This window comes from Coenobita brevimanus, chromosome 23 (assembly GCF_032717465.1).
Source record: "Coenobita brevimanus isolate Jiangsu-jjx chromosome 23, ASM3271746v2, whole genome shotgun sequence".
NCBI classification, from domain to species: domain Eukaryota; kingdom Metazoa; phylum Arthropoda; class Malacostraca; order Decapoda; family Coenobitidae; genus Coenobita; species Coenobita brevimanus.
This window is the reverse complement of record NC_136976.1, coordinates 5,230,827-5,258,153: the sequence shown is the minus strand read 5'-3', so window position 1 is coordinate 5,258,153 and position 27,327 is coordinate 5,230,827. Positions and strand designations below refer to the sequence as shown.

The window sequence follows — 27,327 nt, the reverse complement described above, 5'->3', positions numbered from 1 at the left end:
TGTGGGCATGCTGGGGGGAGGTGGGGAAGCATTGGGGATGGGGGGAGAAGAGGGGGGATGGAGGGGATATATGTGTGTGTGTGTGTTAGAGGGAGAGAGAGAGAGAGAGTGAGTGAGTGAGAGAATGAGAGAGAAAGAGTGAGTGAGTGAGAGAATGAGTGAATGAATGAAAGAGTGAGTGAGTTTGAGAATGAGTGAATAAGAGAATGAATGAATGAGAGTATGAGAGAGTGATTGAGTGAGTGAGACAGGGTGGGGGGGTAGTAGTTCTTGTCTCTCTCCCTGTCCCCCCACCCTTCCCCACCCCTGTTTGTCTTCCTTCCCTTCCTCCCCCTGCTCTCTCTCAACCGCACTTGTCTCCCTCCCTGCCCTGCCCCACACCCGCCTGTCTCCCTCCCCTTCCCTTCACCTTCTTCCACCTCAACTTGTCTCATTCCCTGTCTTCCACCCCCTGCTCAGCTCACTGCCTGCATGCCGTCAGTTGCACTGAACTGCATCACCCATCGACTCACCTTCCTGCATGTGATGTTTGATGTCTCATTTTTTAGCTGATGCAGTCCACGCTTTGTTTATAACTTACTGCATTGTGTGTTTTCCAACCATAATTTTGTGCCTCGTGCTGCGTTCTCTCAATCATTGACTGCATAGCATGCCTTTGAAACATAAATTTGTGCCTCCTGGTGCATTATGTCCATTGTCAATGCATAATCAGGTGCTGTAAAAAAATGGGCAGCTTCCTCCAGTTGAGTTATACTTATTTTTTCACGATGTAACATCTTTTGGACACAAGTGGCACCTTCTGTGCTATGACTTGTTTCGCACTAGGTAATCATGCGTTATGCGAACTGTGACTCTGTTACAATGGTATGGACATAAAAGAGGTGCAGATAGTGTGCCAAGGAAAGTCTCTGAAAGTGAGAGTAGGGATAATGTTGGAAGTGGCAGATCTTATGTATTATGGAAGAAGAAAGAGCAGTATATCAGTGAGAGAGAAAGAAGAATGAGAGGAGTGTTTGAAAGAGTGAGAGGGGTATGTCAGGACAAGTAACCTGGAGGCAGGTCTGTCATGACGTTCCTGTCATAGGTTTCTTAACAGGGAATAATGATAGTAAGGATGATGATAATGATGATGATGATGATGACAATCTGATTTTTATGGTTCCCGTTCTGCTTCATTGTACATAAAGTATTGTACAATGTTCTCAGGCTCACAGTGATTCTGGCAGTAACATAGCCAGATCTCCACAAATGAGGAGGCCAAGGTGGGGCCAAGGCCTGTTGTTCTGTTGTTGGGGGCACAGTATGTTTTTTAAGTATGTCACTGCTGTGCTAACAATGCTGCTTGCTGTTAAGGTTCCAAGCACAGTATGCATTGAAACAGTACCATACACATTATTAAACCATTCAGATAAAAGTTAAACATGATATACTGTATAAAGCATAACCTTTCATGTTTTTTATTAAATAATGTGAATTTTTTAAATGGAGAGAGAGGCAATGGATGCAGTAGGCTCTGACCCCTCAGACCACCCCATGGCTATGCCACTGGTTGTTTATCTAATGTCAGCTTTTGTTTCAGGTTTACAACTGAAGTCAAATGATGCAGAAACCTAAGCAGTAGCTATGGTGATCAACTGATCATGGACCTGGCAAAGGAATAAGAATGGACCATAGACTGGAATATGGTATGTCTTCATGGTACAGTATCTAAGTTTATCCTACAAGAGGCAACGAATCCAACAACACTAGGTGTGTTATATTTTGGTGTTAATCAGTTTAAGAAATGTAGGTAAAGTTAAACAACTTTGAATAAGGACTAACTGTACAATGTAGTCACAGTAACAGAGATGCTAGTTTAATGACAGTTCGTGTTCCAGGTACACAACTGAAATCACTGAAGCAGAAACATCATATTAGGGAGCTGCCTCAGTAATTGACCCTTTGACAACAGTGGATTTTTATGAGCTTTGGATAAGCTTCCACCCTTAGTTGAACATATGTTACCAGTATATATCCTCTCAAAAACTTGATTGTAAAGAGTTGTTTGACATTTTGTAGGCAAGAATGAGGTGACACCGTGTGCTAGTGTCTAACATAGTTTCTGAACTCCTCATTAGAGCTCATCATACAGGTAGAACATCAGATACTGTTTGTTATTAACTCCTTGCTATAAGCCATCTATTGTGACATTATTCTTTACTCTTATGTTCATGTTCTGTATGTTTTTTACTGTATTATACTTTTTTACACTAACTTGGCCTAAAACTGTCATCTCATCACCATGAATACTGAACTGTAACAACAGATTAACACAAGAATATGATGCTAGTCACAATGAAGTAATATGGAAAGAATGTAGAGCACTAGCACTGTCTTTATCTGCCACTGATCAGGGGGGGGGGGACAAGAATCTGGGCCAAATTAAGTTGAAAGAATTATAGGTGTATGGAACAAACTGAGCTATTTTGAAATACATCCCTTATTTGTAGTGCAGTCTGCTTGTACTGTAGTGTTTTTTTTTATGTTGTCTCAGTGCTGCTTTTGGTGCTATGTGCAGAGCTAATGAATGTATGCATGGAGTAGTCTTAAAACACCTGAGTGGAAAATGTTCTTTAATAGGAAAACGTTTGCCATGTCTTATAGTGCCCTGAACAGTAAATTGTGGAGTACGAGGATGAATTCTCACACAGAACGTAGTATTCATCATCATCATCATCATCCAGACCTCCTTTCCCACCCCAGGTAGGGTGAGGCAGGGCCCAGAGAGCCAGGAAAAAAAAGGAAAAAAAAAACTTGATTGGAAGAGATATTAACCAAAGTTTGTCCAGTTGAATGAATCACACTTCCATTCACTCACCATTCAGGCCCCCAGCATCCTGGCTTCACCTGATAGGTCAAAAAACAGTAACAGAAGTCAGTATTTCACTCAGATACAGTGACTTTATGAGGAGTTAAGAGACTCTCAAGTATTGCAATGGAGGTGGTTAAGGAAGAATCGGATGTGAAGGTGGAGGTGACTGAAGAAGCAGTTGGCAGTGAGGATGAAGAAGTGTTTAGCTTTGAAAATGAAGAAATGATTAGCAGTGATAATGAAGTGTTTAACAGTGAAAATGACACTATTCATGACACTGTTACCACGTCAGCTGAACCTGACAAGTACAGGTGTTTAGAGTGTGGTAAGCCATTTATGTGTAAGAGCTCACTTTCCCGACACAAGGCAGTTCATTCAGGAACGAAGAGGTTTGAGTGTAATGAATGTGGTAAATTATTCACTTGTAAAAGCACCTTCAAACAGCATGCCGTAGTTCATTCAGGAGTGAAGAAATTTGACTGTCATGAATGCGGCAAACAATTTGGTCTGAAAAGCAACCTTAATCAGCACATGCTCATTCATTCTGGAGTGAAGAAGTTCAAGTGTGGTGAATGTGGTAAAGTATTTGGTCGAAAAAGCAGCCTCACCCACCACTCCATAATTCATACTGGATTAAAGACATTCAAGTGCGATGAATGTGGTAGAGCATTTAGCTGGAAAGGCGATCTTGGCAGACACTTGGAAAGTCATTCAGGAGTGAAGAAATTTAAGTGTGATGAATGTGGTAATTTGTTCGGTAAAAAAAGTGACCTCACAAGGCATTTAATAAGCCATTCAGGAGTTAAGAGCTTTAAATGCAATGAATGTGGTAAATGGTTTAAGAAAAAAAATGACATAGCCAGGCACTTGCTGCTAATTCATTGTGGAGTGAAGAAGTTTAAGTGCAGTGAATGTGGTAAAATGTTTCCCCAGAAATTTGATCTCACCAGGCACTCGTTGACTCATTCTGGAGAGAAGAAATTCAAGTGTAGTGAATGTGGTCGAGAGTTTGGTCGTAAATGTAACTTATCCAGGCACTGTAAAAATTTTCATTTGGAAGTGGTAAAACCTCAAGTCTGATGGTGTGGCAAAATGTTGGACACTTTTAGCTCCTTAGACTCACTTTCAGCTGAATAAAGTCTTCCAACATTAGCTGGAATAGAATACAGGACTAGAGTTGTCTTGACCATGAGAGGGATAATACCATCTTCATCATTGTCATCATCATCATCATTATCATCTTTATCATCAACATTATCATCCAAACCTCCTTTCCCACCCTAAGGTTTGGTGAATTAGGGTGTGAAAAGCCAGAAAAAAGAACTTGATACTCTGAAATACTATTCAGTTAAATAAGCCACACTCCCATTCACTCTCTATCCTTATCTAGGCTATCTACAGTTGACCCTTGATTTTGCGGGCCCCGAAACAATGGATTTCGGATTTAATGGACGTCATCCATAGGTCCATTACTCCTACAGACCAACATGATATGGCAACAGTGTATGCTGCTTCACAAAGCAGCTGCTAGGTGGCCATTAGTGCACCGCTAGTCACTTTGTCTAGCTCATCAGTACCAGTCCAACAGTTATCATGTCACAGTGCCTCCCAAACCTGAAAAACAAATTAGGGTGAACCTCAGTTTGACTCAGAAGTTAGAGCTAATTTGCAAGCTGACTCTATCACTCATGTGGATGCCTTCATCATATATGTGGACCAGACCAAAGCAAGATGGATGAGATTCTTTCACACTTTGGGAATCTGAGGTTGTTGAGGGAGGTCATCACCCAAGAGCAGTATGACAGTGGCTAGCAGCTAAAAATATACAGCTTCTTCACACCCTGTGCAGTCTCCTCCAGTGATGTGGATGACCCACAGCCTAGTGCACGTGGTACAAGTGTTACAAGGGCTCCTTGTACCGCTTCAGGGGACAACCTCAGCTCCTCTGACTCTGAATGACACCCAGATGCTACCTCGTAGCCATCAAACAGCCTCTCCACAACTTTCATGGTGAGTGGGTGCTATTTTTGTCAAAGTACATAATTATATATTTTGCAGGAGTAGACTGGTCTTACCCCCTATTGGTCTGCAAAATTGAGGGTCAACTGTATAGCAGATGTCTTAATCTCATAAGGGGTGGCCGTGAACAGAACAAATCCTTATCACTCTGTCCGTTCCCAATTCACTGCCCTTCCCCCAGTGTACACCGTAACTCCATCCCTCCATCTCATTCTCTGTCTCTCCCTTCCACTTGCCCCATCCACTTCACCCACATACGCTGTCCTAATAAGTCTCTCGCACCCGTTCGCTCACGATTTAGTATTAACATTCCTAACATCAACATTCTCAGGCTGCTATGATTCACTCTCAGCTGAAGAAAATAATCAGTCATGAGCTGGAGTTGAATACTAGAGAAGAAATGACCCTGAGAGTGCTGAAGCTAAATAAACAGTAGCCAGTTATATTGCCATTTACTGAAAAATCAGGGAAATTTAAGAATGTTACTAAACCCATGAATCTGGGTGACATCCTTTCTGATTTATTCTTCCAGCAGTCAGATGATCATAGTCAACTTGGAAAGACTTCACATACCGGTAGGTATTGAAAGAGTTTAATAAGGCTGTATCTAACCCCTCAGTTTGAAAAGTCTATCCAGAGATGAATATAATCTTCAGGATATAACAGGATTATTAAGGAAAAAGACGTCCCTTGTATTAGTGGGTTGAAACTTGAATTCACAAAGACATAAGCAAGCACCTGGCTTTTCCTAGTCATTTCTGGCACACCTTGAAATATTAAATGTGATGATCCTGTATCCCACACTACAGAATGTACTCAGCAGTGGTACAGAATAGTCAAACATATTCAGTCATGACGCTTCAGAAAGTATCATAAAAAAATTGGGTACTTTTCTACATCTTGACTCTTAGTTATAACCCTTTGAATCCAGGTTACGTCCCATACAGTTTATTCCTATTGCTGTACCATCAGATGATTTTATTCAGCATAGAATAGATGTCAAATTGGAGGGGTCAAATACAGCCTTCATTAATCCTTTCATTACTAGAGTACTGTACTAAATGAAATTATCGGGATGTAGCAAAAATGAACCAGTAAAATATGTCTGGGTTCAAAGAGGTAATACCGTAATGCAGTAAACCCTCAAGTATCTGTCGTAGCAATATCCGGCCTAGTGCAATATCCGACGCTTTTTGCTTGGCTCTGTTAAAGCAATATCTAGCAAAATTATGCAATATTTTGCACCAAAACGAGAAGCAACCAGCGGTTCAGTGCAATATCCAGCGCCTAGGTGTATCAATCGACTCACTTGTGATAGCCAACCAGCGCCCAAGAAAGACTTGCAATGCGTCAACCAGAATGTGTTGCAGGAATGGCCCACCCCGCACACCAAGCCTACCATTGCGCTCTCATTCTCTGTTATGATCTCATACAGTGATGATTAATGCTCTCTGGTTTTGTGGACATGTGATGGCAAAACTTTAGTGCTGTGACTTTCTCTGTGGCCTCCCATGCCTCGCTTATTGTTGTTGCAAAGCTTGTGATCTTTCAGTACTTCATGTACCAGTGCTCTATTGTGATTTTGAAATACTGCACACATAATTACTGGCACTAGACCAGAAGGGATTAAGCGCACTGTTCTGTACTGTATGGTGTATAACTCTACCCTTCATTGATACTAGGCGAGTACATAGTACACTATGTACAGTAGAGTACTGTATTACTATACTGTATCTATACTGTATTGTATATTATGCTTAATTTTCATCATTTACTCATGGGAAGGTTTTTAGGATACAGAGTTGAGACAGATAGTAACACATTACCTGGCTCGACGCGGAATGTTGATCTAATGGGGGATACAGTGCAATATCCAGCGTAGGGGTTGGCTGAATTACGCCGGATAATTGAGAGTTCACTGTAAAGCCTTAATGTTTCAACATGTGGGAGCCCATTCTTGTTAACTTAAGAAGCTTTTTACCACTTGTTCCCTAACAGTTTATTTCTGCATGTGGCACAGTAATATTCTCATCTGTGATATTTCCACAAACTGTGTCCATATTAACCCCTTCACCCCGAGGGCATAGTCTTTATTGCTATTCCCTCCAGATAACTTTATTAAACAGAGGAAAGACAAGTCATTTTGAATGGCTGACTGAATTCTGTAACTAGCCTCTCTTAATCAAAGAACCACTTTAAAGCTGAAGAGTAGCATTTAAAGGTAGGAAAAATGAGATGAATTATAAGTCATCAAAGTCAAGAGTTTTAAAAAGCTGTGAGTCATGCAAACGAGAACGTTGACTCAGGGTGCTATGGTCAGGGATCTTTGTATTCAGATTGTGTTAGGAGTGCAATTCTGTATGGTAGAGAGGCCTGAACAGTAAAGGAAGAGGATTTTCATCGACTCTTACGTACAGAAATGATAATTAGATGGCTATATAGTGCAGCCTTGAATGCGAGGTGTGGAGGGAACTAGGACTGCAATTGAAGAGTTGAGAGGAAGGATGGGACTTGAACATAATGGTGTTGTGATGAGGAGGGGTAGATTGAGATGGTTTGGGCATGTTGAGAGGATGGAGGACAACAGTTGAGTGCAGAAGGTGAGTAGTTTGAATGTCGGGGGTAGAGTTGCAAGAGGCAGACCAAAAATAACCTGGGATGAAGTCATGGAGAGTGATCTTAGGGATAAGGGACTAGTAGGGAAGCTGCCAAAGATCAAGCAGCATGGAGAACTGCCATTAGGTGACCAAGACTGACACATGCAAGCATGTTTGAGCCTTTATAACGAATCAGTATGAACAATTTCCTATGACTAGATGATTTCACTCAACTTATGAAAGGTCTCATATATTGAAGAGGCTTATTAAGGCTATGTCAAACCCCTCCATTTTGATAAGTGTCTTCTAAGTTGAATAGAATTATCAGGAGTTGGCACAAATAAATTGAGTATGGCATCCCCCAAGTTTATCAGGTTAAAGTGTAGGAAGGAAGGCACCGTAACTCACTAAGGAAGAGATATTAAAAGCCCTCCATTGTCCTCAAGAATACTGCCCATAGTGTTGTGTGTGCCTAGATAAATCCACAGATGTTCATTTATTATAAGAATTGTATAGTAACCCATGATGTAATGATTCTTCCCATTACAGCAGTAATATATTAACTTGCTAACTCCTTGCAGTTTCATTTACCTCAGGACATTTTTATAATTGGAAGGGTTAGATACAGACATCATGGTCCTCTTTAGCACCAGGAAGCTATCCTGATTTGAATAAAATTGTCTGTTAGCAGCATGAATAATCCACAAAAAGATCATGGTGAAGGAGTTAACGCCTTGAATCAGATGTCATTGTACTGACTAATTCTTGGTACCTCCAAATGACTTTAAATATTCAGATTTAATTATCATCATCATCATCATCATCATCATCATCATCATCATCTGGACCTCCTTTCCCACCCAAGGGCAGGGTGAGGAGATTTAATTTTTATTTTGATATATTGTAGATGAGTTGTTAGCTGTAGGCTTCATTATCCCTGTGAATACCAGAGGTGTTTCTCAAGTTGAATATGCAATAGTAACAAGAATAGATTTTAAAGTACCTCATCTTTTTATAGGATTTAACACTAGTCATTGCTAATACAAGAATTATATGGAAAGAAAGATCTGATGAAGTGTGTGGTATAATAATTTAAATTGTATTAGACACATTGAGAATTGTAAAATAGGTTACATATTTATTGTCCTGTAGTCAAGGATAGCCTATGAATGTATGGCATTGCCTACAAATAATCTCCTTTAAATTGTGATGAACAGGAAAGAATTTAAATTTGTCTTTATTCCAGACTGTGGTGGACAGTAGCTATAAGTAGTGTATAATAGTTTACATTATAAGCTTTCCAGCAGAGAAAGCTAGAATAAATTGATTACCCATGCATTATTATTATTATTATTATTATTACTATCATCATCATCATCATCATCTAATCCTATGTTGCCCAATGAGGAGCATAGGAGCCCGGAGCAAGGCAAGTTGGTCCTGGCATTTAAGATGAGAGTGACCAGCCTCACTCATCCCTGAGTGGCATTACGTGAGCAATAAACCCCAACCATCCCTTGGATGTAAACCTTCACCGGCTCAGTCCGATTGAAGCACCGTTATTACCCACTAAACCACCAGCCGCCAAAATTTGGTTATATGGTTACAACTCAGCATAGTAAATGGTTTCCTGGTGTACAGGAAACCATTTGGCTTGTCACTCAGTGTAAAGTCACCCATAGGCAGAAGGAAGAGGAAAGAATGAAGGAAAGAAAGACAGAAGAGGGAGCGTAAAGTCACCTGTAGGCAGAAGGACGAGGAAAGAATGAAGGAAAGATAGAAGAGGATGGAAGGAATGAAGGATCAAGGAGATGAAAGGGCAGACAACCAAGAGCAGCACTACATCGAGTGAGTGGATGGTGAGCGCCCCCACCTACCACAAATTATTATTATTATTATTATTTGGTGCTAGGTGGAGGCGCTAACCATCCACTCACTCGATGTAGAGCTGCTTTGGATGTTTTCCTTTTCCTCTCTTCATTACTTCCTTTTCTGTCTTTCTTTCCTTCATTCTTTGCTCTTCCTACTGCCTATGGGTAACTTTACACTCCCTCTTCTGTCTTTCTTTCCTTCACTCTTTCCTTTTAACTCTACACTGAGCGACGAGCCAAATGGTTTCCTGTACACCAGGAAACCATTTACTGTGCTGGGTGGTAACCATATACAGTAACCAAATTATGGCACCTGGTGGTTCACTGGGTAATTAAGGCGCTCCAATCAGGTTGAACCGGTGCAGGTTCAAGGTGTGGTTGGGGTTTATTGCTTATGTAATGCCACTCAGGGATGAGTGAGGCTGATCACTCTCATCTCAAATGTCAGGGCCAACTTGCCTAGCCGCGAGTTCCTATGCTTCTCATTGGGCAACATAGGATTGGATGGTGGATGGATGGATGGTATAGATATGGTGTACAGATGCTTATATTATGGTCATTTGTACAGTGATGAACAGTATAGTCAAGTTCACATTCTGTGCTACGTATTTTAAGTTTTTTCAATTGAGTCAGCAGTGAATTAGAGCAAGATTACCAGTAAAAGTCCATTACTCCTGTTGTGGCCCCAGGTTGAAGTGGACATGAACAGAGTCAACTGCAGACCCTTTTCCCAAAGTCCACCATCATTCTTTTGGGGGATAGGGAGGGAGTTGAGGGAACTGGCTGCATGGTTATAATGGGGCCATCATGAGAAGATGTCCATATCCATAACCCGAGGTCCACAGTTCTGGACCTGTAAAGCTGACATAATTTTCCCTAATTTACAATACCAGTTGTGTAGAAAAAGCTGTGATATTTTGAAACATGCTCCTGTCATTCGAGGCCTGGGGGGCTAGGATTGCAATTGAAGAGTTGAGAGAAAGAATGGGACTGGAATGTATTGGTATTGTGATAAGGCAGGGTAGATTGAGATGGTTTGGGCATGTTGAGTGGATGGAGGATAACAATAGGGTGTGGAAGATAAGAAGTGTGAATGTCAAGGTTGGAGTTGCAAGAGGCATAGAGAAAAAGACCTGGGATGAGGTCATAGAGTGCAACCTCAGGGATAAGGTTCTGAACAGGGAGGTTGCCAGAGATAGAGCAGCATGAAAAACCACCATTAAGTGACCAAGGCTGACGCATGCAAGCACGGTAGAGCCTTTATAAATGATACTTTACGATGTGATAACAGGGATTTACTGCATAGGAACATACTAAACCTTTATTACAGTGATTCCATTAGTGTCGGAGAGAAGAGTACTTGTTTGACATAGCCTGCTTTATGATCATTCCAATAGTGACATACTGTAGCCTACTTTATGATCATTCCAACTGGAGCTGGACCAGATTCACAAGCAAACTTAAGATTTAATACCCTGTAAAAACTTTTTTTTTTTTTTTAATGTTAGGTGAATGCAGAATCTTTTAATGTCTTTTGTTCCTCTTGAAGAAAAAAATATTAGTAATGAGAGAAATAAAACTTAGTTATGTGAGGAAAATTATTATTGGTTATGTTTTCACCTTCAGGAATGACAAGGAAACAAGAGTGCATACTCTTCTCTTGTGTTTAGTTATTCCTGGAAGAAATATACTGTACATATAAGTTACAGCAGCAAATCGATCACAAAAATGTTCAAGAATCCCACCCTTGCATTGGACAGTATAATAATAATTGTACAACATTCACATGGGCTGTGCTAGACTTTTATAATAATGTATACTTGTTATTCCAGTGTGTTGTGATAGATGCCATAATAATTGTATAACATAGACCACAGCATCTGTAATTTGATATCACTACAAGTTATATTGGAACATGCATTCCATTACAGTGCCTTCATTACAGTTATTTGAGTACATCACGTGCCAACTTACATTACCATGAATTGATAGACTTCCCTTATGAATGATGTTAGTCCATCCATCCATCCATCATCCAATCCTACATTGCCCCATGAGGAGCGTAGGAGCCTGGGGCTAGGCAGTTGGTAGTAGTATTCAGTATGAAATTGCATGACATAAATTATTCAATAATCGCAGTGAACTGTGATCTCATTTCATGGCCAGCAATATAATGATCCCTCAGTAATCCAAAGCACATTGTTGTTGTTATGTCCCCAGTCTCACCTGAGTGAAAACAGAGTGGCCTACAGGTTGAAAGGAACTGCCCTTCTGGAGTCCAACAACCTCCTTTTGGGAAATGGGAGATGAGGGACAAGTATATAACTGGGTAGTGGAACCATCAAGTTATATTGGTGCCACCACATGGAGGCATTCTTCTACAGTGCTGTAATAAAATCTGGGAGCTCAGATGCCATCTATTCAGGGATTACAGCAAATTACAGCATATCTTTGTGCGTTGGTAGACAACAGGATTATAAACAAATGCATTCACATGACCTGCACTTAAAAAGTCAAAACCATCTGCCTTGCAAACTTGGCTTTGCCCACCCCTGGCATATTGTGTAAACTTGTCAGTCATATGTTTTTGTTTACTGTTGGCGCTGTGAGGTTTGTATTCTTGTCTGCTAAAAAGGCTCTCTAGTACTTCTTCCTTATCAGTTTATTTCTGCATATAATGCATTAGTACTTTTGTATGCTATATGATATTTTTGCAAAGTATGACAGCCCTGAGGAAAGTGTCACAAAAGAGAATATCAAGGCATGATAGGCAAAATAATTCATAAAGGAAAAGGCAGTAGAAAGACTCCTAAGCTCACAATAAGATGAGGTTTGGTAAACATAGATATGACTCCTTGACATGGCCTGCCATTATGCCATCTCTACCCATGTGCCATGAGAAGTGGATGCAGACAGCAGGCTATAGCACATTTATCTTAACCTGATAAGGATCCCTGGCTCCTTTCAGGTCAGTTGATGGCCAAGTGTAGCTAGCAGACTGGAGGACTGATTTAACTAGTAACGAAAGAGACTCCTTTTACCTCATAGCTAAGGCTCATTAAATTTCATGTAATCAAAACTTGGTATTGAGGTTGTGGGAAGGCCCAGTTCCATCAAGTGAAATTAAACCAGCTAGTGTGATCCAGGCTTAAGCAGTAAGCAAACACCCTCTTGAACAAGCGACCCATGACATGGCTCAAGAGTTCAGTGGCTTGGATTAAATTTAGACTTGAAGCACCCATTAATAGGCCCATAAAACCTCCAATTTGACTGATGAGTGCTGGGATGCCATATGTATATTTCTCTGACACCTCCTCAGTTTCAGCTCCCTCCAGGAAAATCTGCAAAGAGATATAAATGTTGATCAAAAGCTGCTAATGGCCAGGTAGCTGTTGGTCAAAACCTCACCAAAAACCTGTAAATGGTCAGTTATCAGTATCCTGCGTTGTTTCAAAATTCTACCTTACCCAGTCATTTAAGGTGGGAATAAGGGTTGGTATGATGATGATGATGATATTGTTACTATTCCACCTTGTTAATATCGTGTGTTGCAGTAGGTGGAGACACCCACCATCAGTTTGCTCAGTGTAGTGCAACCCTCAGTTGTCTTTACACTGACAAGCCAAACTTTTTCCTGCAATCGAGGAAACCATTCACTACAGTGTGGGGTAAACATATAGCCAGCAGATAGATGCCCAGTGGTTTAGTGAGTTAAGGTGCCACAGCTGAGTGTGGCCTGTGAGGGTTTAATTCCAAAGGATGGTTAAGGTTTATTGCTGATGTATAGATGCTCAGGGGTTGGCAGCTGGTAACTCTTGCCATAAATGTCTGGACCAAGTAACATACCCTGGGCCCTTGTGCTCCTAATTAGGCAATAAAGAATTGGATGATAGATGGATGGATGGTATCTCACCTTAATGATGGAGTTCTTGTTAACATTCCAGGTGGTGTCAGTACTGCGATGATATGCTATAGATGCACAGGCGGGTGGACAGTGACAAGCAGAGTAGTTGAAATTGCCCTTGAAGAAAAGGTTGTGCATTGCAGCCTCTAGTGCCTCTATCTCTTCTACACTATCACACAGACGTCCTCTCACTTCCATGTATGGCAGTCTGAAAGCGACAGACCCATTTAGTATCCTTTTTATCTTCCTTTCAGCCAGGGTAAGAAGATGATCAGAATATCATTACTATCTTCCTTTCAACCAGAGTTAGAGGATGATTAGAAACAACTGGTTCATGAATGTATATCTATAAACAAACTTTTGAACAACTACTTTAATTGTCTGTCAATCCATCTTTAGCCAGACACCTATATAATCGAGGACGGAGTGGCTCATCATCTCCATGCCTTCCTGTCCTCTGCCATCAAGCTGCCCTTTCTCCAGTTCACTTCACCCTCATTCATATACCTCTCCACCAAATCCCTCTACTATACTTCATCCTTGATCTCCCTGTTCCCTTTTCTCCGACCACCTCACTTATTCACACTCCCGTCATGAACCTCTCCTTCACCATTCTCAATTCATGACCGACTATCTTAGGGTACTTTCTGTGGCATGTTTCAGCAAACTCGCAAGTGTATATTGACTTACCTGCATTTGTACCGCCTAAGGATGTATGTATAGAGGCAGTTAGTGCGACATCTGCCAGTGCTGTAGCCAACTACATCTGAGCATCGTCCCGTCTTCCCATTCAAAAGATGGATAGTCTGAAAGGTAGTTTATTATTGGCTTGATTTTCATTACACACACACACACACACACACATCTTTATGAGGTGTACAAGCCCAAGACTAAGCTACTGTAATGCGTCTCTCTCTCTCTCTCTCTCTCTCTCTCTCTCTCTCTCTCTCTCTCTCTCTCTCTCTCTCTCTCTCTCTCTCTCTCTCTCTCTCTCTCTCTCTCTCTCTCACCTGGACAGTAACAGACACTAAACGATGACATCCCAATTTGTGCTTTGTCTTTGTAAGCTTCTGTGTGCAGCTGATACCATCTTCAATTGCGAGTGGTACTGGCTGTAAAGAGTTGTGAACGGCTACCTGTGGACAAGGTGAAAGTAATATCATTATCATTACCATCAGTATCATAATTTTCTTCAGCCGCCACTATCATCACCACCACCATTACCACAACCACCACCACCACCATCATCACAACTGTCACCACCACCACCACCATCATCATCATCATCATCCATGCAGACCTCTTTACCCTCCTGAGGATGGGGTGAGGTAGGGTCTAGAGAGCGCGAGAAAAATCTAACAACTAACGAAAGCTCTCCAAGGTAAAGGGTCACACACTCACTATTCAAGTCCCCGAAATCCTGACTCCATCTAACCGGTAGAGAGGTGGCGTGTGGTCCCAACGGACCCAGGTTCAAATCCCGGCTGGGGCAGGGAACAGTTTAAGGATTTGAATTTCATTAAATCAGGCTTTACTGATGTACCAGAAGACCCGCCGACATGTCGTAAAAATACCCCCGCTAATACCAATACACCAGTCCTGTATGAGACAGCCCTAGCATGTATTCAATATGGACGGTGGGTGTTAGCGCCGAAGTGGTGACATGTAGAGGTGAATGGTATGTAGGAGGATTGCTGGGCCTTGAAAGCAGGCTGTGAAGCCTATGCCCAGAGTCGGACACATAAAAAAAAAAAAAAAAAAAAAAAAGTTCACCGTCACGTGCATCACATTACCAATCAGCTAGTAAATATGATAAATAAAAAGGTAAGCGAGTATATTACAGTTGCCCTTATTCCGCAGCCCACCATCTTTCTTTAGTGAATGGAGAGGGGACAGAGACATTTGTATTACCGGGCACCTCCACCGTCCGACCATATTGATACCTCCTTCACGTGGACGCATCCTTCTTCACAGTTTTTCTTGCAGCAGGCATCAGAGGGTCGTTTTCATAAGTGGATTTGTAGTTTGTAGAAGCATTTCATGGCGATTTCTATATCACACCATGAGATTCTTTTGTAATATATATATATATATATATATATATATATATATATATATATATATATATATATATATATATATGGAGGGTATGTATTAGCTCGTGTCAATCTGTCTGTCTGTTTGCTTGTGTATAAAATATCTCAAAAAGTTATCGGATCTCATTGAAATCCGGTGGATCTGTGGGCAGAGGGTCATGGAATTGTTGGTTAGATTTTTAGGTGAATGCAGACCTAGATGCGGGAATAAATCATAAGTTTTATTTGCACTGGGGGAGATATGCATCTTTTGAGATTGTGTAACACGGCAGAATAAGACCGTAGAATTAACTGACTATGAGACCGTAAAAGTATTCATCTGGTTGAAAGAGGAATTATAGTAGTACAGTATATCAAACATTTTATTGGCGATGAAGGAGGTGTACACTCTGAAAGCTTTCTAATTTGCATCTAACATACGAGAGGATACTGGGATGTAATGTGCAGAATAGACTTAAGGAAAAGGTGTTGCAGAATCCCTAAATTAGCTTGGAATTCGACCCTGATGTCAGGAATGTAAAGTATACCTTGATTCTTCATTCCACTCACCTCATATCCTCAAAAAGGTCTTCTATATGGGTATCGTATGTAGCCAAGTAGTGAATAGATACCAGACAATAAATCGCTCAGTCAGAGGCGTACAGTATCCCTAAACTAACTTAGAATCCTACCCTGCACTCACCATATATCCCCCAAAAGGTATTCCATAAGGGTGTCCTCTGTAACCAAGAAGCAAATGGATGCCAAACAACTTCCCCGATTTTGAAGTAACGGCTCCTGAAATTAAGCTTAAGTTACTTGCAAATAAATACGAATCGCTTAGCTTACTGTAATTGTGGATATTCATGCCTGAGAGGTGGATTTTGTGCACTTAGGGGAGGCTCCTCGTACTGAAAGGGTAAATGGAGGCTATTTTTGGCTTTGTGGTTTGTAGTCCCTCCAACGATGAATAAAATTGTCTGATAGAACCAAGAATGTAAATGAAAATTTGAAAAATACATCCGGAGTGAAGAAGTGTGACTTGCAAACGAGTACACGAAAGTTTGAAATGATTAACAGGAGAGGCAGAGAGTAAACAGATCTTTAATATCAATATAACTGAAAAGTCTGTCCTTAGAGAGCGGATGGGGGCCTTACCAGAAAACGTGAAACATTTGCCGTAGCGTGTCAGGGTTGATTTCCACGTACCGCGCTCTTCACATAATCCACCCGGTCCAACGTAACACTAGGAGGTGACAAAGAACAGGTATTAGTCCATCATTCAATCCAGTAATATCTGTCTATCTACCTATTGTCAGACGCCTTAAACCTGTAAGGGATGGCCACAAACAAATCGCCTCCACGTAGCCTTGTCCTCTGCCATTTGTCTTCTTTGTCCCCAACTCACACACCCCTCTTCCATATGTCTCTGTTCCATCCCTCCATTTCATCCTTGGTCTCCCTTTTCACCTCACTCATACGTTAATTTAGTCAGTCTCATTCCCCATTCTTCCCAATAGGATCCCCACACTAAGGTTGGCCATGGTATTGCCGATACTTTCTGTGGGCTAGAAGGTACACCAAGTTCCATAACTAGCTATACTTTAACCAGACCTACAACTGCCATCTTTCCATCTTGAATGCTGAGTCGAAACAATAGATTAGCATTAAGACAGGATGCTAAATACGAAGAAGTGCTGTGGGTACTATGTAGAGCTGTAGTATAGTCTGTTTCTGCCTCTGTGCTGCGTAAAATAAGCTGCAAAAGGACAAAAATCTGAGCCAATTTAGCGTAACAACAGTGTAATTCCCAACAATTCCCGAAACCTGGTGGGTATTGAAAATCTGAAATGTGTATGGACTGTAGCAACGTTGAGTCACAGCTTAGACTGTGATTACCTCCGCCAACGAAGATGGAGGTTGTCTTCACTTCTGTTTGTCTGTCTGTTCAGACGATACCTCTAAAAGTTCTCAACGAATTTCAGTGAAATTTTGTGGAAGAGTGGGCCAAGAAAGTTGATTAAATTTGGGGGCGGATCCGGATCTTATGTATAACATCTGCAGAAGTTCTTAATGAATTGCAATAAAATTTTGTGGAAGAGTGGGCCATGGGCCAAGGAACAATTGATTAAATTTTTTGGCGGATCCGGATCCTATGTATTCCACACAATATCTCCACGGGTCCGGATCCGGGTTCTTTTTAATGGCATTGGCCGAGATATGCGCCGTCTGAATGCTGTCTAGTTATGTTCTGTACTTGTGGCGGAATGTTTCTTGCCTGAGAGCGATGACTGTGTGGCAAGATACCAAGTTTGTAGCCATATTTTACTCTCATGGTGCTGAAGAGGGACACCTTCACGTGGTGGCATTGATATCCCTTGGCGACTCCACTGCCCTCAACTCTCTCCATATCCCTCGAAATGAGGATGCGGGACTGATGGTATGCTTCTTTCATCTTAACTTGGCCCTATATTTTCGTCCTCATTAGGCTTATTCCTACGACTCAACATCCTTTCCATAGTACCTCTCAGTGACCAGCATCATATTCTAGTGTTAATTCGGCGCTAATATTGGAGAGACAGTTTTTGACCAGGTTAGAATAAAAACCGTGTAGTGTCTTCCTTCTGCTACCTATTCAGAGAGAGAGAGAAATACAATGACCGCTCCTGTTTCATCCCTGACTGCATCGTACCATCTCTTCCATGTAGCCTACCATACCTGCTGCTGTTACCTGTACCATACCTTCTTGACCAGATCTTTGAGTCGGTATCCTCCATGTTGCCAAATCTGCTCCAGCGTCAGGTTACTCTCTCTCACCAACTGGAAATCGGCGTCTCGAGGCAGTTTGCTTCTCTGTCCACTTTCCCGCCATAGCTCCAGCAAGTTGTGGAAATCATACTTGTCCCTGAGGTAAGATAGGACAAAATGCGACTCAGGGATCGGTTTCTTCAGTATATTTACGATTATTTCTGTCGGAGCTGTGATTTTATTTTGCACGAAGGACTAGGAAAGTACCGAGTATTTTCACGTCTGATCTTCCTACAAGAAAAAGAAAATTCATGGTTACGAGACGAGACTCATCGCAAGCTACATCCGTTTTCCGCAGGAACGTCAAGGTAAGGAACGCAAAATCTCCCCTTGTCTAGTCCTTCCTGCAAAAGCAAATACATGTATATAAGTTAAGACAGAGAATCCCTCGTAAATATATCTGTGAGTCTCGTTCCAAGTTTTTATTTTACTCTTGTTATTTCCAGGTCACTGTTTGAAGCTCAGCCGTATTGATTTAGCTTTCAGTAGCGCCTTAAATATTAAAGAGCATTGCTAAGCTGAATTATATCGTCTAGAATTCTTATTGCGGGCTCCAGATTGCATTTATTTATACAGCTTATCATTTAGTCATCAATTATTAACAGAAGTGGAAGTTAATATTTTATCTCGTCGCACAGTAACGTAACCAATATAACTTAAGAAACCAGAAAAAATGTTTTTAATCTAGTGTGTGCGTGTGTGTGTGTGTAATTCACCGGGTCGGTCAGGATCACTTGATGGTCGTGATCGTCAGCTTTTACCCTCCCGGAAGGGAGCTGAGAGCTCATATATTCCGATCTAAGGGCAAGGCTGTGACCTTCACACACGCACACACCCGTCCCCTTGCTCAAGGGGGACAGGAACCACCCACTTCGTCAGTGAAACTTTTCGCAACCTGAGCGAGGCGCGAACTCCCGTCCACCAGTTGGCAAGCGAGAGCGTTACCACTGCACCAGCGAGCGTGTGTGTGTGTGTGTGTGTGTGTGTGTGTGTTTGAAAGTGTTAAGAGAAATACCTTGAGATGGTTTGGCTATGTGAAGAGGATGAAGGATGAGAAACTGACTACAGTGTATGTGAGTGAGGTGAAAGGTGGAGAGGAGGAGACCAAGGACGAGATGAAGGTATGGAGTGAAGAAAGTTATATGAGAGAGAGAGAGAGAGAGAGAAGGGAGAATGGAGTTGGAAAGAGGGTAGCCAACTGACGAAGGACAAGGCGATAAGGAAGCGATTTGTTTGTGGCCACCTCTTACGGGATTAGGGCGTCTGGCAATAGATAGATAGTGTTTGTGATCTTAGGTATCTGAGCAAAGTATGAATGGCTGTCACACTATCACACAAACCTTAAACAGATGGTGACAGCTGGCAGCGGGATGGTGGAGGAGCTTGAGATGGACACTGTGGCTGTAGTGGGTCTGGTGAAGTAGAGAAGGACTTGCCCGGTGCTGAGGTAGGCGGTGGCACACACGCTGCATACCAACACTGTCCCCCACACCACACGCCTGCCAACACACACACACACACACACACACACACACACACACACACACACAATCAAAACATTAGACACATATAGCACTCATGTTTATATTTTGTAAGGTGGTGTGGCAGTATTTCAGTTAGGGGCAAGGGAAGAGGGGAGTTAGGGGCAAGGGAAGAGGAGAGTTAGGGGCAAGAGAAGATGGTAGTTAGGGGCAAGGGAAGATGGTAATTAGGGGCTAGGGAAAGGGTAGTTAGGGGCAAGAGAAGAGGGTAGTTAGGGGTAAGGGGAGAAGGGAGTTAGGGGCAAGGGAAGAGGGGAGTTAGGGAAAAGGGTAGAGGGTACTTAGGGGCAAGGGTAGAGGGTAGTTAGGGGCAAGAGAAGAGGGTAGTTAGGGGCAAGGGTAGAGGGTAGTTAGGGGCAAGGGTAGAGGGTAGTTAGGGGCAAGGGTAGAGGGTAGTTAGGGGCAAGGGTAGAGGGTAGTTAGGGGCAGGGGAAGAGGGTAGTTAGGGGCAAGGGTAGAGGGGAGTTAGGGGCATGGGTAGAGGGGAGTTAGGGGCAAGGGAAGAGGGGAATTAGGGGCAAGGGAAGAGGGGAGTTAGGGGCAAGGGTAGAGGGGAGTTAGGGGCAGGGGAAGAGGGGAGTTAGGGGCAGGGGAAGAGGGGAGTTAGGGGCAAGGGTAGAGGGGAGTTTTAATATCGACATAGTTTCCATCAGTCATATAAAAGAGGATTTTGAGGTATACAATGGATAATAAATCGCTTAGGAAGAGGAGTTACGACCCTAAAATCTTTGACTCACCTTAACCAGTGTTGTCCAGGCTGCAACACCCTCCTCACCCCAGCCACACTCAGCTCTTCACCCTCACCCTCCCTCTTCTCCATCACACTTGACCTGTGAAAAATTAAGGTGGTCTTGTATGTTCCAAGGGCGGCTTCGTGTGTGTGTGTGTGTGTGTGTGTGTGTGAAAGAGAAGCGAAGACATTTTGGATAATTCATGACACTAATGTAAACTATGCAGTCATTGAAAGTAAAACGTATGAAAAGTTACGATAATAATAATAATAACAACAATAATAATAATAATAATAATAATAATAATAATAATACAGCGTAGACCCGAGTAACGCTGACTAAGCCGTCCTTGCTACATAAGAATCAGTTTCAAAAAATCAACCGTCCCGTATATACAGTACATCGCAACGGTAATTAATGCAGAAAAAAAACGAATATTATAGTTAGCACTGAATAAACGATGTGTTGTATAGCAAGAATGGGCATGAAATGTATAGCAGAACTGAATTAATGGATAGGAGCACTGGGTGTTTAATTATGCATATGCCACGTACATGTGTGAATCAGTAGGCTATCACCAGAGCATACAGTATATTTACCTACGGGTGTGAATAAGTATACGTCTACGTACCTGTGTAAGTATACATTTACGTACATGTATAACGAATGAATGATTATACAGATGCTATCCAGGCAGACCGTAACGTCCACACTGAGAGACAAATGGTATGGTACTGACTCTCCAAACGAAACTCTAAAGGACTGGATGATAGATAAATAGTCTATTGTGCATCAGTCACCTTCACATACATCTGCTCTGGTCCTTTGTTGTGTAATGGTGTGCGTGTGTCCCTTTTCAGTTCTCTCTCTCTCTCTCAGTTGAATCAATATGAAACTTACGCAGTGTTCTGAAAAGTTTACTTGGTTCCGGAGATAGTAACATTGGATTCCGAAAATTATTGCACAGTGTATCCATGTGTATCATTTTGTTGTTGTTATGGCTCCTGGTTCATTTGAAACGTGAACCCAGTGGACTGCAGGCGTAAGTTGCGCTCTTCCTGCAGTCAACGAGTCTCCTTTCGGGGGATAGGGAAGTAGTTGAGGGACGTTTGAATAACTATAGAGCGTTTATTCTGACCTGACAAATATCTATAACCCCTTTCAGCTCAGTTGATGGCCAAGTTTGATTAGTAACCAAGGAGATTTACTGAGAGTGGTCAAGTTCCGCCAGATAAATACAAACCGACTTATGGTAGTGGAGCAGAAGAGTGATATTGGTGCCACCACACGAAGGCGTCCCCCTCAACCGTTGTAATTTATCGTTAATGGGGTGTATTGATACTTATGTCCGCGGCCCTGCCTTCAATACTTCTTTTTGCTCCATTGTTGTGTGATGGGTAGTTGTCTGTCATGGGGCTTGATAGGTGTTCGATTACTAGTACTGCTGGAGGGTCTTCTTCTCCTCTTCCTCCTCCTCTTCCTCTTCCTCCTTCTCCTCCTCATCATCATCATCAGCAGCAACAGCAGCATGCTTCTTAACGTCCTCTTGTTCTCCTCTTCCTCCCTCTTCTATTTCCTCCTCCTCCTCATCGATTTTCTTTATTTACTACTCCCCCAGTATCCCTGCTTGTCGTAAAAGGCGACTAAAAGGGTTGGCGGAGGGTTAGTGCCCCTCCCCGGAAAACAACTAACTAAAAAAACAAACAAGAAGCCTCGGACAAGGACTGACCAAACGTTGACGACCCAGGACCGGACAAAGGACTTGGTAATGTGTACATGGAATGTAAGAGGAGCGAATGATGAGGTGAAAGAGAGAGAGATTGTCCAGGTGCTTGAGGATGCGAAAGTGGATGTATGTGGAATAACTGAAACAAAATGTAGAGGAGAAAGTGTGAGAGAATGGGAGTATGGATGGGGTATATGTGCAGGAGTAGATGAGAATGAGAGGGCAAAGGAAGGAGTGTGTATAGTTGTGAGTAAAAGATGGAAGAAGAGCATAAGACAGTATGGATCAGTTGGGTCAAGGATTGTGTGGGTAAAGTTGAAAGTTGGAATACAAATGTGGGCGATTGTGTGTGTGTATGCGCCAACGCAAGATCGTGCTAGAAGAGTGAGAGAAGAGTTCTGGACAAATGTGGAAGTGTGCATGGAAAAGTTTGGAAGGAGTGAGAGAGTGTTTTTGATTGGTGATATGAATGGTAAAGTTGGTAATGTGAAGGTGGATGGAATAGTTGGTGAGTGGGGTGTGCCTGCTGAGATAGATGAGAATGGGAGTGCGCTAGTGGACATTTGTGCTGGGAGGGGGTTGGTAATAGCCAATACCCTCTTCAGGCATAAAATGATCCACAGGTATACATGGCGAGTGATGAGAAGGGTGGGTGGTGAACTGAATGAAAGGAAGGCAATGATTGATTATGTGTGTGTGGATGAAAGGATGCGAAGATGTGTAAAGGATGCAAGAGTGTATAGAGGTTGGGGGAGTGGACTTTCTGACCACTACTTGGTGGTGGCCAGAATTAGGTTGCAAGTAAGATGGAGGAATAGAAGAAGGGAAAGACGAGAGGAAGGAGTAGTTGCAAAGGAGAGTGGAAAGGTTACAAGAGGATGAGAAAAAGGCAGAGTATAAGAGAGAAGTGGAGGAACGATTGGGCAAATATGAATTGGAGCAGATGGGAGACGTGGAAGGTGTGTGTAAGATATTTACAGAAGAAATATGTGCAGCATGTGATGTGGTGTGTGGAAGGAAGAGAAGACGGAGGGGGGTGCAAGGAACAGCGTGGTGGACTGAAGAGGTGAAACAGGCTGTGGCACAAAAGAAGAAAGCATACAATGAATGGATGAGAAATAGGGGCGTGGAAGAAGTTGAGAGGCGGAAGAGAGAGTTATATGTGGAAAGGAAGAGAGAGGTGAAAAGATTAGTAAGAGAGAGTAAGAAGAGAGTGGATGAGGAATTTGGAAGGAATTTGAGTGTAAAGTGGAGGGACTGTAAGAAAATGTTCTGGAGAGAAGTGAAAAGAGTAAGACAGGGTGGAAGTGAAGTTAGCAGGGGAGTGAAAGATAAAAATGGTAGATTACTAGTGGAGAAGGGAGAAAAAGTGAGCAGATGGAGAGAACACTTTAAGGAATTGTTGAACGTGGAGGATGGAAGTAATGCGAGTATAAGTGGCTGGGGAATGGCTGGGAGGAGGGAGGTGAGAAGACAGGAAGAAATCAGTAGGATGGAAGTTGTGGAAGCAATGAAGAAAGTTAAATCGGGGAAAGCCCCAGGAATTGATGGAGTGTGTGGTGAAATGCTGAAGCATGGGGGAGAGATAGTAGTAGAATGGATGTGGAAGATGTGCAGATTGGCCTGGGAGGAAGGTAGAGTCCTGGAGGATTGGAAGTCAGGTATAATTATTCCCTTGTACAAAGGAAAAGGGGAAAAAGAAGTGTGTGGTAATCATAGGGGCATTTGTCTTCTTAGTATAATAGGAAAAGTATATGGTAGGTTACTTATAGACAGAGTTAGAGAAAGAACAGAGAAATTAGTTGGAGAAGAACAGGGAGGCTTTAGGAAGGGGAAGAGGTTATGTGTAGATCAGATATTCATTCTTAGATCTTTAGTGGAAAAGTTTCTAGAGAAGGGAAAGAAGTTGTATGCGGCTTTCATGGATTTGGAGAAAGCATATGACAGGGTGGATAGACAAGGATTGTGGAAAGTGTTAAGAATATATGGAGTAGATGGGAAGTTGTTGAATGCTGTGAAGAGTATGTACGATGGTGCGAAGGCTGCAGTGCGTGTGGATGGTGAACTAAGTGAATTTTTCTCTGTGAAAGTTGGTTTGAAACAGGGATGTGTCATGTCTCCATGGTTGTTCAATCTGTACATGGATGGGGTAATAAAAGAGGTACAAGGTAGGGTAGTGGATGTTGGAGTGGCCCTGGTGAGAGAGGATAGTGTTTGGAAACTCCCTGTACTGTTGTTTGCAGATGATACTGTGTTGTTGAGTGAAGACGAAGGGGAGCTGCAAGGCTTGGTGGATGAGTTTGAGAGAGTGTGTAAGAAACGGAACCTAAAGGTGAATGTAGGGAAGAGTAAAGTGATGGTCTTTGAGAGAGGTGAAGTCAGTGAATGTACAGCGAGGTTGGATGGTGAGGAATTGGAAAATGTGAGTACGTTTAAGTATTTGGGTAGTGTGATGAGTAAGGATGGAGGTTTGGAGGATGAAGTGCTTGAAAGGGTACAGCAGGGAAGAAAGGTTGCTGGTTCCTTAAAAGCAGTGATAAGAAACAGGGAAGTGAGCATGGAAGTAAAAAAGTTACTACATGACAGTATTGTGATACCAACTCTAACGTACGGAAGTGAAGCTTGGACATTGTTGGAAGGACACAAGTCAAGAGTGAGAGCAGTGGAAATGAGTTATTTAAGAGGAGCCTGTGGAGTCACGTGGAGAGACAGGCTGACGAATGAGGATATAAAGGAGCGTTGTGGTGTGGATGTGGATGTGATAGGAAGCGTTGTGAGGAACACACTGAGGTGGTTTGGCCATGTGGAGAGGATGGAGGGTGAAAGATTGACGAAGAGAGTGTATGTGAGTGAGGTGGAGGGTGGAAGAGGGAGGGGGAGACCGAGGATGAGATGGAGGGATGGGGTGGAGAGGTATATGAGAGAGGGGGGTGTGAGTTGGGAGCAGGGCAGTGAAATGGCGGGGGACAGGGCGACTTGGAGGCGATTTGTTTGTGGCCACCCCAAACGGGATTGAGGCGTCTGGCAATAGATAGATAGATAGATATTCTCATTCACTTAGGAACTTTCGCAGCACCGCTACCCAAGCGATTTATTTTGCCCTTTACCCTTCAATACTGTATTCACTATATTGTTTCTTATACAGTTATAAAAGATCCTAATTAATTTTTGCCATAAGTTATCATACCAGTCAATTATTATCACAGAAAATATCCCCCGTCTCTCTCTCTCTCTCTCTCTCTCTCTCTCTCTCTCTCTCTCTCTCTCTCTCTCTCTCTCATTTTTATCTAGCGTTATGCAAGTTTTCGATCAATAATTCTTTTACACCGTCCCGAAGCCTTGTTAAAGTCTGATAAAATATTGCTAACCTGATTAGTAATATTCAGGCGGGTTGGATGGGTTTTGATGCCGGTGATGGTGCTGGTGGTGGTGGTGTCAACAACAACAACTACTAGTACTACAACTACTGCCAGGTACGGATTTAGGGGTCATGGGGGCATACACTCCCCTATTTTTACTAAATGAACTATTACAATAAAACAGCTATGTTATTTTACCAAAATATACTCAATAAATATTACACTTTCATTTGCCTGCATTATTGTACTCACCATTAAAACACGTTAAATAAGTATATATATTTTTTTAATGGTTTAAAGGCATTATGTTTTATTTCTGTTAGGAATCACGCCCTCCTTTTTCCAGTGTGCTAGATCTGGCCCTGGCTGGTCATTATATTTATCAATTTTCAAGGCTTAAAGGCGCGATTCCACCGGGGCAACATTTTGGCAACATGTGGCATGCTACATTGTCGCATAGGCCAAGTGTGTTCCAAACAGTACAACACAAGGCAACATGTAGCATGCGACTGTGTGGCATGCAACAGGCGGCAACAAGTTGCCCGTAGAACGTGACGCATGCGACAGGATTTAGCCTGTTGCCGGCCTTCCCACCAGTCGCAGGAAGGATTCCATGTTGAAAGCAACAAGATGAATAATTGGTCTCAAGAAAAAAACGAAGAATTTATAGAAGAATATAGAAAACTTGTTGTTCTATGGGATATACGCTTGGAACAATACAAGAATAACCAGGCTAAACTAGATGCACTGCGGGGATTAGCCAAGAACACACACACACACACACACACACACACACACACTCTCTCTCTCTCTCTCTCTCTCTCTCTCTCTCCGCCAGTCTTAATACTGTGCCAACACTAGCAAATCTTTCTTCTGTTACATTATTCTCTCTATCTTGTCTCTTGTTAAGCTAAGATACGGTACTTCAGAAAATTTTTGCATTCGTGCCTTCCTCTTGACAGCGGGCACGCAGCACCCGTCTTTCTATACATTCAAACCTTTTTGTAAGTTATTCTGCAGTGTGTGTGTGTGTGTGTGTGTGTGTGTGTGTGTGTGTGTGTTTTACACGGTATCTACTTATGTTTTTTTGTTAAGCTATGTCTATCTACATATCTGTCTGTCTGTTACATCGTGTTGACAACTGGCTCAGTTTTTGTTGAATCGGTGGAAAAGGTTTTGTGGCATTCAACATAAACAATGGCATGTAGCATGCTACATGAAACAACAATGTTGACTTGTCGCAGTCAACATGTCTCCTGGTTGAATGCCGCATTCAACATACATGTTGAAAGCCAGACAAGTCGCATGCTACATGTTGGCCGTGTTGCCCCGGTGGAATCGCGCCTAAACACGAAGGTTGCATTCAAACTTACCTGTCGAAAAAAAAAAAACAAAAAAAAAAACAATAAACATTGGTAAAAACTTCGGTACATTTGTATGTTCGTTAAAAGAGTGCGAAACCACAGAAACTTTTGTGTTTTCATTAAAACACTTTAAAAGCTCCACTCAAGGGCTTAAAATGAAGTTTGTTTTATGTTGAATCGCTTTCTTTATGGATTCTACGAATTGTCTGTTTTTGCACCATATTCAATAATTAGATGATGTTTTAGATACATGACTAAGACTTAGATTTGAGTTTCATTGGTTAATAGTTAAATTTAAGATTTGTTCGAGATATATATACACGAAGCCAAACAAGCAACTGGTTTCGAACGCAGTAGCACGTTAGACAGTGACGGGAGAAGTGCGTGGATTAGCAACTCGTAAAATTGGAATTAATTTACGTGATTTCAAGGAACAGAGTCGGACTGGGATTGTACAGTGGCTTTGTTAAGATTATTGTGT

General features: G+C 42.2%; 1 protein-coding gene across 1 annotated transcript; it reads right to left on the bottom strand.

Moving 5' to 3' along the window:
- Positions 1 to 4,659: 4,659 nt before the first annotated feature.
- LOC145392642 (acid-sensing ion channel 1-like) lies at positions 4,660 to 20,486 on the bottom strand. Its single transcript, XM_080266966.1, has 9 exons — positions 20,404 to 20,486; positions 18,060 to 18,222; positions 16,476 to 16,563; positions 16,021 to 16,115; positions 14,253 to 14,378; positions 13,933 to 14,048; positions 13,252 to 13,489; positions 12,506 to 12,679; positions 4,660 to 4,872 (listed from the first exon to the last, which is right to left on the bottom strand). Exons 1-9 carry the CDS (start codon positions 20,484 to 20,486, stop codon positions 4,660 to 4,662), a joined length of 1,296 nt encoding a protein of 431 aa, XP_080123092.1.
- Between the last annotated feature and the right edge of the window lie 6,841 nt (positions 20,487 to 27,327).

Coding starts and splice junctions, on each gene's coding strand:
- LOC145392642 (XM_080266966.1), bottom strand. CDS start 20,486: ATGGAGAAGAGGGAGGGTGAGGGTGAAGAGCTGAGTGTGGCTGGGGTG. Junction 14,379..16,020: donor TACCTTTTGGGGGATATATG/GTGAGTGCAGGG, acceptor CCTTGTCCACAG/GTAGCCGTTCACAACTCTTT. Junction 12,680..13,251: donor ACAAGAACTCCATCATTAAG/GTGAGATACCAT, acceptor ATCTCTTTGCAG/ATTTTCCTGGAGGGAGCTGA.